The sequence below is a fragment of the Kogia breviceps genome, chromosome 9 (genome assembly GCF_026419965.1).
Source record: "Kogia breviceps isolate mKogBre1 chromosome 9, mKogBre1 haplotype 1, whole genome shotgun sequence".
Classification (NCBI taxonomy): domain Eukaryota; kingdom Metazoa; phylum Chordata; class Mammalia; order Artiodactyla; family Physeteridae; genus Kogia; species Kogia breviceps.
Genome location: NC_081318.1, coordinates 75,616,243 through 75,631,516, shown reverse-complemented (window position 1 = coordinate 75,631,516; position 15,274 = coordinate 75,616,243). Strand labels below are relative to the sequence as shown.

At 42.7% G+C, this 15,274-nt stretch overlaps 2 protein-coding genes across 5 annotated transcripts in view; both read right to left on the bottom strand.

Moving 5' to 3' along the window:
• GPNMB (glycoprotein nmb) overlaps positions 1 to 13,596 on the bottom strand; it is a 28,729-nt gene extending 15,133 nt beyond the window's left edge. For 3 of the 4 annotated variants that reach the window (XM_067042664.1, XM_067042663.1, XM_059074166.2), the window contains exons 1-4: positions 13,333 to 13,521; positions 4,569 to 4,721; positions 2,784 to 2,927; positions 440 to 589 (exon numbers count right to left, since the gene is read on the bottom strand). In XM_067042664.1, coding sequence (XP_066898765.1) covers positions 440 to 589; positions 2,784 to 2,927; positions 4,569 to 4,721; positions 13,333 to 13,402 — 517 coding nt within the window. In that variant the 5' untranslated portion in view covers positions 13,403 to 13,521. Of the gene's footprint in view, positions 1 to 439; positions 590 to 2,783; positions 2,928 to 4,568; positions 4,722 to 13,332 lie in introns of all 4 variants that reach the window. The other variant, XM_059074167.2, reaches the window with a different exon arrangement.
• Positions 5,521 to 6,333, bottom strand: LOC131762544 (small ribosomal subunit protein eS1-like). Its single transcript, XM_059074189.2, is given in 2 exon segments — positions 5,521 to 5,985; positions 5,988 to 6,333. Coding segments are annotated over 2 exon segments (792 nt in total). The 3' UTR covers positions 5,521 to 5,539.
• Positions 13,597 to 15,274: the final 1,678 nt, after the last annotated feature.

Sequence of the window (15,274 nt, the reverse complement as noted above, 5' to 3'; positions counted from 1 at the left end):
CATGTTAACAATGATAATCTCTGGTATGAATTATGACGACTGATTTTTCATTTGTGTTTTTCTGCATTTTCCAAATTTCCTACAAAGAGCATAAGTTAAATTCTTAAAATTCTTTTAAAAACATAAAAAAAAGAATAAATCAACAAATGCCCATCCATGTGCGATGCAAATAAATATTATTTTTCATATTACTGTTTTAGATGGAAAAAAATTGCGTAGCTTTGTCTTAAAAAAAGAAAGCTGAACCTGTCTTTTTCTCCTTTTAATTATTTGATGTCCTGGAGATATGGCAAGGCTAACCAAGATTTAATTTTTATCCCTCACCCTCCACTCCAACTCCTAGTGTTGTAATTCTCAATTATAGAATACGGAAAGAGAAAAAATTTAAAGTTTGAAGGAAAGGTAAAGAAGAAGCTAAGCGGTTTTGTAAAAGTCCAACCAAGTGTGTGGAACACAAAGACGAAATTCCATTTTGTGGGGTGAGGGAAAGTCTTCCCGTGATGGCCTTGTCTGGTGCCATTTCCCCAGTCACTGTCCTCTGTCCATGCTGTCCAGTTGTAAACATATGGGTCAGGAGATGGACCAGTATCTAAAGAGAGAAAGGAACACGCCATGACTGACTCAGAATGCTCAATGCTCTTCATTGAATTAAACACATTTTCATATTTTTTCATAACTTGTTTAAATATGGTTGGACAACTAAAACCCTAATATTCAGAATTCATGAAATGGTACCTTAATGACCTGTGCATTTTCTGCCTACATGTTATATTTCAATGAGTTTTATATAAAGCAATTTTTCAGGAAATTTAGAGCTATCACTTAATGTTTGTCTTCATATTGAGTCTCCAAATCACAAGCATATTCAAACCAAACTGAGGGGTGCTGTATCTTTTTACTTTGATACACTCTCTCTATCTGTAGCTTTTTTTCCCCTGACTCATTTGACATCATGACTCTCCTCTCCTAAAGACTTCAGCACACATATCTGAAGAATAAGGACATTCTCCTACATAACCACGTCATCGCCACGCCTACCACAGTCTAGTCAAGGGTCACATCATACATTTGGCTATTTTGTTTCTTCAAATGATTCAGAAAGAAAAAAGAAATATACCTAGAAATATAGATAGATGATAGATACATAGATAGGTAGATAGATAGATAGATGGAAACAGGAAAAAAATGTTAAATTTGTTGAATCTCGAAGTACCTGCTTTCTATTTTTCTGTATGGTTTGGAAAACATCAGTTTTCCATTTTAAACAAGTCATGATCAGTATCTTTTCATCTAGAGCAATCCGCTCACCCTCTTGTTTTTTTATGTCACTGACATTTATGAAGAGCCTTTTTATCAATCTACTACAGCCATTATATTTTTTTATTCTTAAATTGTCCCAAACATGGCCAGTAGGAGCCTCTCAAGCTGCCTTCTGTGTTCCTGTGACATGTCCCCATTACTCCCTTGTTTTCTGGCACAAGATGTCCCTGGTTCACGTGGTCCTTTCCCTGTCCTACACCTGGAATTAGTCATTTCTTCAAAAATTCTAGTTTCTTTTACTGGCGATATATACTTTATATAACTTTTCATAAGTCACAAGGACTCTTTCATATAAAAGTGCTCAGAGGGCTAGATTGTCATTTGAAACATTCGTAAGAATTAACTTTTTTAGAAGGAAAGAAAACATGCTACAGACGATTATAAACAACACTTTTTAATTATCAAACTTTCTACACAGAATTTATTGTTTTCTCCATAGGAAGATGATGAATTAATAAGAAAACACATCGACCGTTTCATAGAAGTTCTAAGTAATAAAATCAGATCATAACTGCACTTATTAGCCTTGTTACTGACTGAGGAATCTCAGTAATTACCTGAGTTTTTAAGGCTCTACCTTTCGAATAAGATAATCCCCCTTGATGTATTTGTAATCATTTGTGCTCTTTAACATGGGCAATGAGCTTATCTGCTTTAACTAAGAGCAAAGCAAAACCAAAATAGACACATCTTAGCATTTGCGCTAGGCACACAGTTTAAGGAATTCTTGTGAGCAGAAACCTATCTGATTAACAAAGATCTGACAAATTGACTATTCTTTGAGTAGCCAGAGGAAGTCCAATAAAACCAAAATCTGAGAATCAACAAGGTATTCTCTGTCTAATCAACTGGGCACTAAGAAAACGCCAAGCCAAGGGACTTCCCTGGCGGTCCAGTGGTAAAGACTCCGAGCTCCCAATGCAGGGGGGCATGGGTTCGATGCCCAGTCAGGGAACTAAGATCCCACGTGCAGCAGAGGGCAGCCAAAAAAAAAAAAAAGGCCAGGGCTTCCCTGGTGGCGCAGGGGTTGAGAGTCCGCCTGCCGATGCAGGGCACGCGGGTTCGTGCCCCGGTCCGGGAAGATCCCACATGCTGCGGAGCGGCTGGGCCTGTGGGCCGTGGCCGCTGAGCCTGCACGTCCGGATCCTGTGCTCCACAGCGGGGGAGACCACAACAGTGGGAGGCCCGCGTACCGCACAAAAAAAAAAGGCCAAGCCTGACAATGTAGATTTGAGGAGAGTTCCAAGTAGCGGAGAGACACCATTTGGCCAAACTGGATTTGGCTGATGTTGATGGAGGGACATATTCACGTTCCCTGTCATCCAACTTGAGGAGGGGGTGAAAAGGGACAACTGCAGCATCTTGCATTTATAGAAGTACTTGTGAGCATTAAGGTTTATGAGGAGGGTCTCCAGTAGTTAGGATAACTAGCATGTTCCTGTAATGTGACTAACTTTCCTTACCATTTCTGTAGTTCTTCTCATAGACTATGTTGCCACTGGCATCTTCCTGTTGGCATCTGGGGAATACCAGGTTCACTGCGAATGTTATAGTTGAGCCCACCAGTGCTGGTGCATCACTGGTCAGAAGTGCCTGCACATGGCCTCCTAGGGCAAAGAAAAGTGGAGCTCAATCAAACACCTCTTTTCCCTTTCACTGATAAACAAAAAAAAGTAAAGTTAAATCTACAAATAAGAACCAGAGGATCCTTATGCCTCTTTACAAACTATTTGCAGGATTCTTCACTTTTGCTGTTACAGTACAACATTCCCGAAGACAAACTTAAAAAGTCAGACCAATTGAAGAATTCTCTAACCACAGAAAGAACATTTCCTTAAAATAATTAAAAATCTATTTAATTGGATTGAGGAGACACGTATTAAAGGTTTGCAATTTTTAATTTCAAAACCAATGACTGAAGGATTCATTGGCTTTTGATATTAACAGAAAGATATTAACTTTCTGACAAACCACACTTTTGAGACGGTCAAAGTGCCCTGGAGTCTCAGAACTTCTGAAGATGACCATTCCCACATCACTTACTTAAGTTTGAGGCCAAACCTGCTTGCTCTTCAAAATCTTCCAAGAGGCACCAATTGTAAATTTCTAAGGCGATTTTACTGTGCGTGTGGCGGGGAAGAGGAGTTTAGAAAGTGATATTGTTGAGATAAAGGAAAGATTGCCAAATCCAGGTGCCTCCTACTTGGTAACTAGAGTACTGTCATTCATGGAAGCACCATGAGCCCTGTGATCTCAGAGTCTGCAATCTACAAGGCTAATTGAAATAAGAAATTACAGCTGTTTGGCAGATGGGACCTAATCAAACTTACAAGCTTTTGCACAGCAAAGGAAATCATAAACAAAATTAGAAGACAGCCTTCGGAATGGGAGAAAATATTTGCAAACAATGTGACTGATAAGGGATTAATTTCCAGAATATACAAACAGCTCATACAACTCAACAACAAAAATCAAACAACCCAATCGGAAAATGGGCAGAAGATCGAAATAGACATTTCTCCAAAGAAGACATACAGATGGCCAATAGGAACATGAAAAGATGCTCAATATTGCTAATTATTAGAGAAATGCAAATCAAAACTACAGTGAGGTATCAACTCACACCAGTCAGAATGGCCATCAACAAAAAGTCCAGAAATAATAAATGTTGGAGAGGTTGTGGAGGAAAGGGAACCCTCTTACACTGTTAGTGGGAATGTAAATTGGTACAGTTACTATGGAAAACAGTATGGCAGTTCCTCAAAAAACTAAAAAGAGAATTACCACATGACCCAGCAATCCCACTCCTGGGAATATAGTCAGACAAAATTATAATTCAAAAAAATACATGATGGGCTTCCCTGGTGGCCCAGTGGTTGAGAGTCCACCTGCCGATGCAGGGGACACGGGTTCGTGCCCCGGTCCGGGAAGATCCCACATGCCGCAGAGCAGCTGGGCCCGGGAGCCATGGCGGCTGGGCCTGTGTGTGCGGAGCCTGTGCTCCGCAATGGGAGAGGCCACAACAGTGAGAGGCCCGCGTTCCGAAAAAAAAAAAAAAAAAGTGTCTTCATATATATATAAACATATACATATATATATATCGGGATCACTTTGCTGTAAGCAGAAATTAACACAACATTGTAAATCAACTATACTTCAGCTAAAAAAATTGAATCACTATGTTGTACACTTGAAATTAAAAAAAAAAAAAGAAATTACAGTTGTTTGGGTTGAGTCTTTTGATTTACCTCTCCAAGAGTTTTTCCACCTCGAGTCTCCCCTCTTCCACGCTGGATAGAGTTTTTCATTCCAATCATTTTCATCTGATGACCAGCCATGTAATTGCTTGTGCTCCCGCATATAACCAGAAGGCCTTTCATTGCTCAGTACATCATGAACTCCTATAACAATATTTGAAAAAAAAATTATTTTGTCTACCTCATCTCTCATTTAGTATTATTGAACAATGGTTAAAGTGACTTTTCACTTCATAATATTGGAAAGCACATACATAATATTTCCAATATGTGAAGCAGATAGAAAGTGTTTTTTAAAAAAATGTGTACTGGAAATACCTTGAATACAAGTACTCAGACCGTATCTCTTTACATACTTTAAGTGAATCAAGGAAAATTTTTGAATGTCAGTATTTCTTAGACATCATTTGGTTTCTCAAAACATGTCTTCTGAATATTTGGATTTGATACACTATCATTAGGGAAGACACTGATGCCAATGATCTTCAGAGCATTTTTTCATCTTTTTCCATTCTGAACGGTTTACTTGGCTCAAGGAGTGCCAGGCTGAGGAATGCCTCCAAGGTTCTAGGAGACGTGTACCAGTACTGCAGGGCCCACTGCTGAACAAACGTTTTTATGGCCCAGCACATGGTCTGTCTTGGTGAACGTTCCATATACAGTTGTGTAGCTATAGTTGTGGGGTATTGTGTGTGTTCTTTTCATGTCACTTATGTCAAGCTGGTTGGTATTGTCTTTGGCAACTTCTCTGTTCCTGTTGATTTTCTGTGAGCTTGTTATTTTGTTACTGAAAGAGGAATGTTGAAATCTTCAACTATAATTATGGATGTGCCAATTTGCCAACTTTGTCTTTCAGTTGGCATTATTTGCTTTATGTATTTTGAAGCTCTATTTTAAATTGTTAAGTCTTCTTTTTTTTAAATCACAAATGAGGTCTTTTGTCACCATTAAAAGTCTGATTTTTAAACAGATTCCTGGACTGGTGGCTCATATCCATCAGCTCGTTCAACTTGGGCACCTGTCTCGTCCCCAGTAGCTTTTCCAGAACTACTACCTTCACCATGTAGCTCCATGAGTTTTCCTAATTCAAACTTGGGCTTCTTCAGCATTTTTACTTTTCTAACAAAGACATCATGGAGTGGATAAATAGATTGGCAGGCCTTTTCTATGTCTTTTCCAATGTTGTCTGGAATCATTTTATTGACCACCTCTTTCAAGTCCTTTGTCTGCACCTCTCGGGTCATGATTTCCATCAACTTCTTGAGGATCTGGCGGGCCTGCTGGTGCTGGGCATAAGAGGTCTTCCGAATCTGATTGTTGTGTTTTTTAGTAAAACCCACACAGAAGAGACGAAGCAAATAACCATCGGCAGTCTTGACATCAATGTGAGCTTCAATCATGGTCTGCAATTTTTGACCATGGAGCACATTTTGTCACGGGTAAGATCCATGCCATGGAAATTAGTCAGGCAGTTTTTGCCCTGAACATCCTCAGTAATAAGCTTGAATTTTCTAAATGCAACTTCAACATTCTGCAGATCAGCAAGGCTCACTTGAAACACACGACCCTTGAGGCCATAAGATGAGATTTTGGTTCCTTGAGTTCTCATGACTAGTGTTTTCCCAATATTTCTTATATTGAACATAGCTGGTGCTTTCACATCATACCAATGTTTCTTAGAAAATGGGTCAACCACTTTCTTCTTGGCTTCCTTTTTACCTCCTTTCATAAGGCGCTTGTTCTTTCCTACTGCCATGTTGCTGCTCTGAGAGCCAAAAAAGCTGTTAAGTCTTCTTGATGAATTGATCCTTTTAACATTAGGAATTGACTTTTTTTCCTTTGGTAATATTCCTTGTTCTGAAGAATACTTTGATATTAGTGCTTAGTGTTTAACTGGTACATCTTTTTCCATCCTTTTACTTTTTTTTTGCATATTAAATTTTTTTTTTTTTTTTTTTTTTTTTTTTGTGGTTCGCAGGCCTCTCACTGTTGTGGCCTCTCCCGTTGCGGAGCACAGGCTCCAGACGCGCAGGCTCAGCGGCCATGGCTCATCGTCCCAGCCGCTCTGTGGCATGTGGGATCTTCCCGGACCGGGGCACGAACCCATGTCCCCTGCATCGGCAGGCGGATTCTCAACCACTGCACCACCAGGGAAGCCCTTTTGCTATCTTATTTATATTTATTTTTGGCTGTCTTGGGTCTTCATTGATGCACACGGGCTTTCTCTAGTTGCAGCGAGCAGGGGCTACTCTTCATTGTGGTGGCTTCTCTTGCTGCGAAGCACAGGCCCTAGGCACATGGGCTTCAGTAGTTGTGGCACATGGGCTCAGTAGTTGTGGCTCACGAGCTCTAGAACGCAGGCTCAGCAGTTGTGGTGCACCAGCTTAGTTGCTCTGTGGCATGTGGAATCTTCCCAAACCAGGGATCAAACCCGTGTACCCTCCATTGGCAGGAGGGTTCTTAACCACTGTGCCACCAGGGAAGTCCCCATTCTTTTACTTTTAACCTACAAATATTTTTAAATTTGAAGTGGGTTTCTTGTAGACAGCATATTATTGTTTCTTTTAAAAAATCTAGTCTAATAATTTTTACCCTTTATTTGGAGTGTTTAGGTAATTTACATTTAACATAATTATCACTATTGTGGGATTTGTCTACTATGTTTTCTATTTATCCATTCTGTTCTTTATTCCTTTTTTCTTCTTTTCTTGTACTTATTGGGATTATTTTTGGATTCCATTTTATCTGCATTATTGGCTTATTAGCTATACCTCTTTGTTTTGAGTGGCTGCTCCAGGGTTTATAGTATTCCAATTCTTTTAAACTTCTTTCCAATCTTGATGTCTGTCTTTTTGCCTTTCCTGATAAGTCTGGTGGTCACATTGTCTGTCCTTTCTTTGAGGATTGTAGCAGACAATTCCTGCCTGCACCTGTCCTCTTTCTCTTGTTGCAGAGTTTTTACCATAATGATTCAAAGTTCTAGAGGATCACTTTCCTAGCTTTCCTTACAATTTGGGCAGGAACTGATGATTAGATCCTGGCTGACAGGAGCTGAGTGTAAGTCTGCTGGAGGCTTCTGGGAAACATTTTTCTCCATCATTAAAAAAAAAAAAAGTGGAAAAAAACTCCATTTTTTCCTCCTGAGAATTGATTTTGGAGACAGTAGTATAATGATGTGATGCCTTTACTGTGACAGCCATATTTAACCATGAGGGAAAAAATCTGAGGAAGCAGGCCAGCACACCAAGGGTGTCAGAATAGATGGACGAAAAGAAAGAGTCCTTGACAATGCTGTTGAGCTCGTCCTCCAGCCTTGTCTACCTTTGGGTGGTTTGAGACAATAAATGTCTTACTCAACCTATTTGAGTATCTGTTACTCACAGGCAAAAGGTCCACTGTCTATAACCCTTGCCAGCCCCTAATCATACACTGCTATAAATTGTTGTCTCATCTAGTCATATGGTCTTGTGTCTTGGTCTGGCTATGGACTCAGAGGCAGGAACACTGCCTTTTCTCTTACATCCTGAAAGAGGCCTCCTATAACGGGCCGTATTTAGAAGGTACTCAGAGAAGCCATACTGAATGGATGCCACTAGCCTCTGCCTTCTATTCCTCCTTGTTGGTAGGAGGAAGGGGAAGCATGTAATTCCCTTCTTATAATGGAGGCAGATGGAGTGGGAAAGAACATTGAACTGGAAGTTACAGAACCCACTGTGAAACAGGCTGTGGGATTTCAGGCCATGTTTCTTCTCTGGGCCTTCACATCAGGCAAAAAAACACATGTCCTGTGATACTGTGAGATAGTATCTGTTTCCAAAAAGGAACAAAGTGAGGGAAGGAAATCTATGTTTATCAATAAATGTGTATTATAACAGGAAATTAAGTTGAATGTTGAGTCACGGAATGGTAGAATGTTCTATATAGAAAGAACTAAGAGTAGTTCGTTCAAATCCTTTCATTTATAGACGAAGAAATTCAGGCCTAGAGAAGTGATATGATTCACTCAGAGTCATCTGTAATCAAGTAGAAATGAAGATTTGCATCTTTGAGTCCCAGGATCAGTTTTTTCTACTCTTCCGAAGTCTTCCTCTTCCTCAGATCCTGAGTGAATGTCAGTGTTTGCAGAAACATAATCCAAACACAGACTTCTCCTCTGATTTTAAATGTCAAAAGTCTGGGCTTCCCTGGTGGTTCAGTGGTTAAGAATTCAACTGCCAATGCAGGGGACACGGGTTCGAGCCCTGGTCCGGGAAGATCCCACATGCCGTGGAGCAGCTGAGCCCGTGAGCCACAACTACTGAGCCTGTGCTCTAGAGCCCATGTGCTGCATCTACTGAAGCCCCTGTGCTCTAGAGCCCGTGCTCCACAACAAGAGAAGCCACCACAATGAGAAGCCCGGGCACTGCAATGAAGAGTAGTCCCTGCTCGCCGCAACTAGAGAAAGCCCACGCACAGCAACGAAGACCCAGCACAGCCAAAAATAAATAAATAAATAAATAAAAATAAATAAATTTTTAAAAATGTCAAAAATCAAGGAAAAATACAAACTTAAAAGGTGAGTGACAAGGAATAGACACATAGGCCCATAGAACAGACTACAGAACCCAGAAACAGACTCACAGATATGCCCTACTGATTTCTGCAAATATAATCCAAAGGAGAAAAGATAGCCTTTCAACACATGGCACTGTAAAAAAGTAAAAAACATAGGAAAAATCTTCAGGTTCTAGGCAGGCAAGAATTCTTAGACTTAACACCAAAACCATAATCTATAACAGGAGAAATTGATAAACTGGACCTCATTAAAATTAAAAAATTATGCTCTGTGAAATACCATGTGAAGAGAGTAAAAAGGCACATTACAGGGAGAAACATATTTGCAAACCACATTTCCAAAAAAGGAATAATATCTAGTACATATAAAGGATTTTCAAAACTCAGTGTTAAAAAATCAAATAATCCAGGTAAAAGACCTGGCCAGACATTTCACAGATGAGGATGTACAGAAGACAAAGTAACACATGAAAAGATGTTCAATATCATTAACCAGTGAGTAAATGCACATTAAAACCACAATGAGATATCACTGCATACCTATCAGAAAGACTAAAATTAAAAATACTGACATCAGGGGCTTCCCTGGTGGCTCAGTGGTTAGGAATCCGCCTGCCAATGCAGGGGCCATGGGTTCAAGCCCTGGTCCAGGAAGATCCCACATGCCACAGAGCAACTAAGCCCACGAGCCACAACTACTGAGCCCCCGCACCACAACTGCTGAAGCTCGCAGGCCTAGAGTCTGTGCTCTGCAGCAAAAGAAGCCAATGAATGAGAAGCCTGAGCACTGCAATGAAGAGTAGCCCCTGCTTGCCCCAAGTAGAGAAAGCCCACACGCATCAACGAAGACCCAATGCAGCCAAAAGTAGAATAAATAAATTTATTTTAAAAAAATGACATCAGATGTAGGTGAAGAGGTAGAGAAACTGAATCACTCATACACTGCTGGTGGAAATGGTACCACCATTCTGGAAAACAGTTTGGCAGTTTCTTATAAAACTAAACATGCAATTACTATGCAACCAAGCAGTTGTACTCATGGGCATTTGTCCCAGAAAAATGGAAACTTACGTTCACATAAAAACCTGTACATTAATGTTCAGAGCAGCTTTACTCATAATAGCCCAAGCTGCAACAACCCAGAAATCTTTCAGTGGGTGAACGGATAAACTGTGGTACATCCATATAGTATAGTATACCACTCAGTGATAAAGAACTAGCTATTGATATATACAACCTCAATAAATTATGTTGAGTAAAAAAGAGCCAGTTCCCCTAAATTACATACTGTATGATTCCATTTCTCTAACGTTTTTTTACGCAGGCCTCTCACTGTTGTGGCCTCTCCCATTGCGGAGCACAGGCTCCGCACGCGCAGGCTCAGCGGCCATGGCTCACGGGCCCAGCCGCTCTGCGGCAAGTGAGATCTTCGCAGACCAGGGCACGAACCCGTGTCCCCTACATCGGCAGGAGGATTCTCAACCACTGCGCCACCAGGGAAGTGCTAACATTCTTGAAGTTACAAAATTATAAAACTAGAGAATGGATTAGTGGTTGCCAGGGGCTGGGGGTTGGGTGGAGTGGGCTAGGGAAGTGGGTTTGGATCTTTGTGGTGATGTGACTGTTCTGTATTTTGACCATGTCGATGTCAGTATCCTGGTTGCCACATTGTACTACAACTTTGCAAGATGTTACCATTGGGAGAAAACCCTGTAAAGGGTACATAGCAGGGGACCTCTTTGTACTATTTCTTAAAAGTGCATGTGAATCTACAGTAACCTCAAAAATAAAAAGTTGAATTAAAAAATAGAATAAACAATCAGAAACCCCCAACAGTAAGACTTTAAAAAAGAAAGTGGGGAGGGGAATAGATGTGAAGTTAAATGGGGTCACACCCAGCACCCCCTCTGGCTGTTCCCTCCATCCTTTGGACGCCCTGCTCTACTAGCAGAGACAGGGCGGCTTGGCCACTCGTGAGCTACTCTGTCAATATCCCCTCCTTCCTCTTTTTACCACGGCTATGACTGGAAAATGGCAAGGAATCCCTTGGTGTCTTATATACTGCTAAATTCTACCCATCCTTATTTTTTGCGGCCAGGATATTTCGTCTTAAGGCAAGGTGAAGCCAGGCACAGCAGGTTTTGTTACGCGGTAATAGGTTGGGCCTCGTCTCCAACTGCCAGCCAGCCTCAGGCTAATCTGCCTTGCTGAGCAGAGCAAGGGGGTGCTGGTGGACGGGAGGCTAGAATTAGGTGCGGGGGCCTCCCCCTGACCTGTCAGCTCTCTATCCCTCCATCCCCCGGACCTCTGTGGGAGTCTATCCTCGGGGGGGCGGGGGGAAACATGGAGACAAGACAGTTGCTACCACGAACGACTCCTACTCCAGGCCCTTGTTAGCTGTTGTCACAAGAACCCTCTTACCCAGTTTCGCAAACAAAGAAGCGAAAGCTCAGGGGCGCTGAGTCGACTACTCATGGTCCAGCCCCACGGCTGGCAGGAAGGACAGCGGCTGCCACGAAAGCCGTCCCCGTCCTCGTATCCGCCGTGCGGCCCTTCCCCCTTGTCCGGGACAGGGGAACAGCGCCAGCCTGCCCGGCCTCCCCGCGCTGTTGCGAGGCCCCGTGCGGCCCAGACGAGTGACAACCCCCCGGCCGCTGCTCTCCGGCCCGGCCCCCCGCCGGCACAGCCCCTGCGTCTGGGCTCCCGGGTCAAAGTAGCGGCTCCTCTTCCTGCCCCGTCACCAGCCTCAGCGCTGGCGGTACAACTCACCTCCCGACATTCTCCTCCCCTCCCCCTATCCCGGACCCCAGCACCGCGGGCTCCCGGTGCGCCCAGCGCCCGCTCCTCAGCCCCCGACCCCGCCCCGCGAGCCTGCAGCGGCCCCGTCTCTTCCTCCTCCACACAGCCGCCGCCGGGGACCGCACTCTGCAAGGAGCTCTTCGTTGTAGGGCTGTTCTCTCCCGCTATGGAGGAGGGAGAGGAGCGCGCGCACGTGTGTCCAGGATCCTCCTCTCTTCGATCTGGGCCCAGCAGGTGAAACGCCGGACCGGGGCTCCTCGTTTCCTCACCCGTTGAAGAGTGCGAGGACCATCTGCTCCACAAAGGGGGCTGTGAGGACGAGCCGACTGATTTAAGTGAGGCGGCCAGCACAGTGAGCACACATGCTGGGTCCCTTCTCAGCGCCTACCTGCCCCAGTGGAGTCGTCTGGCAAAATCAGGACTTTTCCTCCAGGGAACGTTGTCACTCTACTGGAGTGAGGTGGAGTGGACCTTCTGGGAGAGGTCTAATTCACTTCCTTCTCCCACTCCACTGGAGGATAGGGGCTGCCATGGCCGCCCATCCCCTGGACTGGACAAGTGGGCCGCCGGTGAGCTCAGTGGCTCGCAGCTCTGGCTTCCGTTCCAATCACAAGAGGAGATTTTTAAACAAGGATGCTCCAACCCCACCTCCAAAGATTCTGATCTCATTGATCTGGGCATCAGCATTGTTAAAAAGTCCCCAGCCTCTACTCTAACTAGAAAAGAGACCCAGGGCTTAGCTCTTTTCTCAGTATCCTCACTACAGTGGCAGCAAACTCCTGCAGGTCTGTGAAAACCTATCAGCAGGATTTTATTTTATTTTATTTTTGTTTTGGTCAAGCGGCTTGTGGGATCTTAGTTCCCTGACCAGGGATCAAACCTGGGGCCCCGGCAGTGAAAGCGTAGAGTCCAAACCACTGGATCACCAGGGAATTCCCTCAGCAGGACTGGTGATAGCTTCTGGGTTGGGATTATTAGAAAGTCTGATTCCAGATCTTGGGCCCCATTTCATCTGAGGCTCTTTCGTGTTGGATGGCAACGAAACAAAATTTAGTGGGTAGCGTTGCTGTAGTCTCAAGCCAGAGACTGTGACCTTCACCCCACCCCCCCCAACTCTCTCCCAATGTCTCTAAGAGAGTGGGAGGCAATTTTGATAGAAAAAAGCTCCACAGCAGAGGGGCTGCACGTCTTTCACGTCAAGAGCCTGGAGCAAAGAATGGGGACTGAACGCATTCTGCCGTACTTTCAACATCCCCAATGGTTTTCAGAAGAAGAAACAAGTGAGCGTGAATGCTTCCTAAAGTCTAACTTTGGGCTCAGGCAAAGCTAGTTCAGACAAACCCATCACTTCAGACAACAGCCGGAGAATGGGTTAAAAATACAGAAGTTGACAGTTACTCACGTTTGGCAGCATCAAGTGGCAGTCTTGCAGCCAAAAGCAGAAATCCCAGGAAACAGTAGAGACATTCCATGCTGAATTCTCACAGATCCAGGCAATCAAGGTTTAACTTGTAACTTCTCTGGCTCCATCTGCTAAGAACAACAGTGTTCTGGTTTTTGCTGTGCTCCACTCTTTATTTTAATTAAATATGGGCCTCGGGGCAGATCATGTGATGGTATTAAGCAGCACTGCTTGATCTGGTCTCTGGAGTTCAACCACTCATGTGCTTCTGACTCACTTGCTCTTAGTATCTATTTATTCGCTTTTCAGAGGCACATCATTTCAGTGTTGTTATTCCATATTTCTAGTTAAAGGGACTTACTTTCCTATGGGCCCTATTTTGATAGCCTTCCCCAAATAAAATTTCAATCTCCAACCTCACTGATTTTTAAAAAAATTTTTGAAATATGTTTTATTATCTTATATTTTGAATTAGATTCTGTTCATTCTGTTTTCTTTTTTTGAACTTTTGAATTTTATTTTATTTTTTATAGAGCAGATTCTTATTAGTCATCAATTTTATACACATCAGTGTATTCATGTCAATCCCAAACGCCCAATTCATCACACCACCATCCCCACCTGCCTCTGCTTTCCCCACTTGGTGTCTATACGTTTGTTCTCTACATCTGTGTCTCAATTTCTGCCCTTGAAAACCGGTTCATCTGTACCATTTTTCTCCAACCTCACTGATTATTAACTTGCTATGACTCCTTTGCTGATTCACTCACCCGGCTCATGTTGAAATGTCACAATTATGCTTCTTTTGCGATAATTTAGACAACCAGCTCTTCCCAGCGCTAGCTAGTGCTTGTACATCTCCTTCCCCCAAGAGGAAACTAAGATGGGGAGTGATCTCTTCCATCACTTGAAATGGTGAATGACATACATGGATAAAAACATACGCTGTGCCGAAAGGGGACTGAAGTAGCTGCACCACCTCCAGTAGTTGAGAAATTTACTCAAAAGTGCATTTCAGATATCTGTGCAATTCCATATAACTTTTGGAACCACCTGCATCATTTTTGATAACTGCACTCAAAGCATTAATTTGTGTTGTATCACTCAGGACCAACTGCATTCAACATATAGCATATTTATTTCATGTTACAGAAAGCAAGCATTAAATGTAAAAACAAGCTTGCCTAGAACATACATCTATCTCATCAAATCGTTTCTGGTTACAGAATGTGCAGAAAATGTGGCAACATGACTTTACTGCATGTGATCGTTCTCTAAGTCACACCTACATAACCGTTTTCAGTACATATAGAAGCCCTCCCTGGTCAGGGGTGAGGGGAAAATTTGTGGTAGTGATTTATGTTTCAGTTGTGCTAATGAGGAATAGAAATAAATAGTCTGTGAAACTCCCTACCCTAAGGCCACACACAGCTCTTTAGAGCTGCTTTTACAGCCTTTGAAGCAAATATGAAGCGAAAAACAGGGAAGGGAACATATGCACAACTGAAACAAAACTGTTTTCAAATACAGATGAGTAAGTGAATAATGGAAGTAGTTGTTGGTTTTATGTGATGTGAATCATCTATATAGTTCTGTTTTCTTTTTACAACAAACATGAATAACTTTTATAATTAAAAAAAGCTCTTCAGTGTAGGGGAAACTTACTATTGATTTTTGAAAAGTATGATTTCCCTTTGTTGCTTACGATTAATTCTGGCTTCTATTTTTGGCCAGATTAGCTCTTTCTGTCTCTAAGAAAGCTGGAAGTGTCAGACTCTTCTGTAACAAGATCTTATTTAGGGTGACAAACACAATGATCAAGTCTTCTCTTTTGTCTTCTCTCCTTCTCTGTCCCATCAACAGGGGATAGCAATGAACTAAGGCAACAGGCAAAAGGTAGGCCTGGATGGAGGCCAAGGCACCAGAAATTCTTAATTTCAAA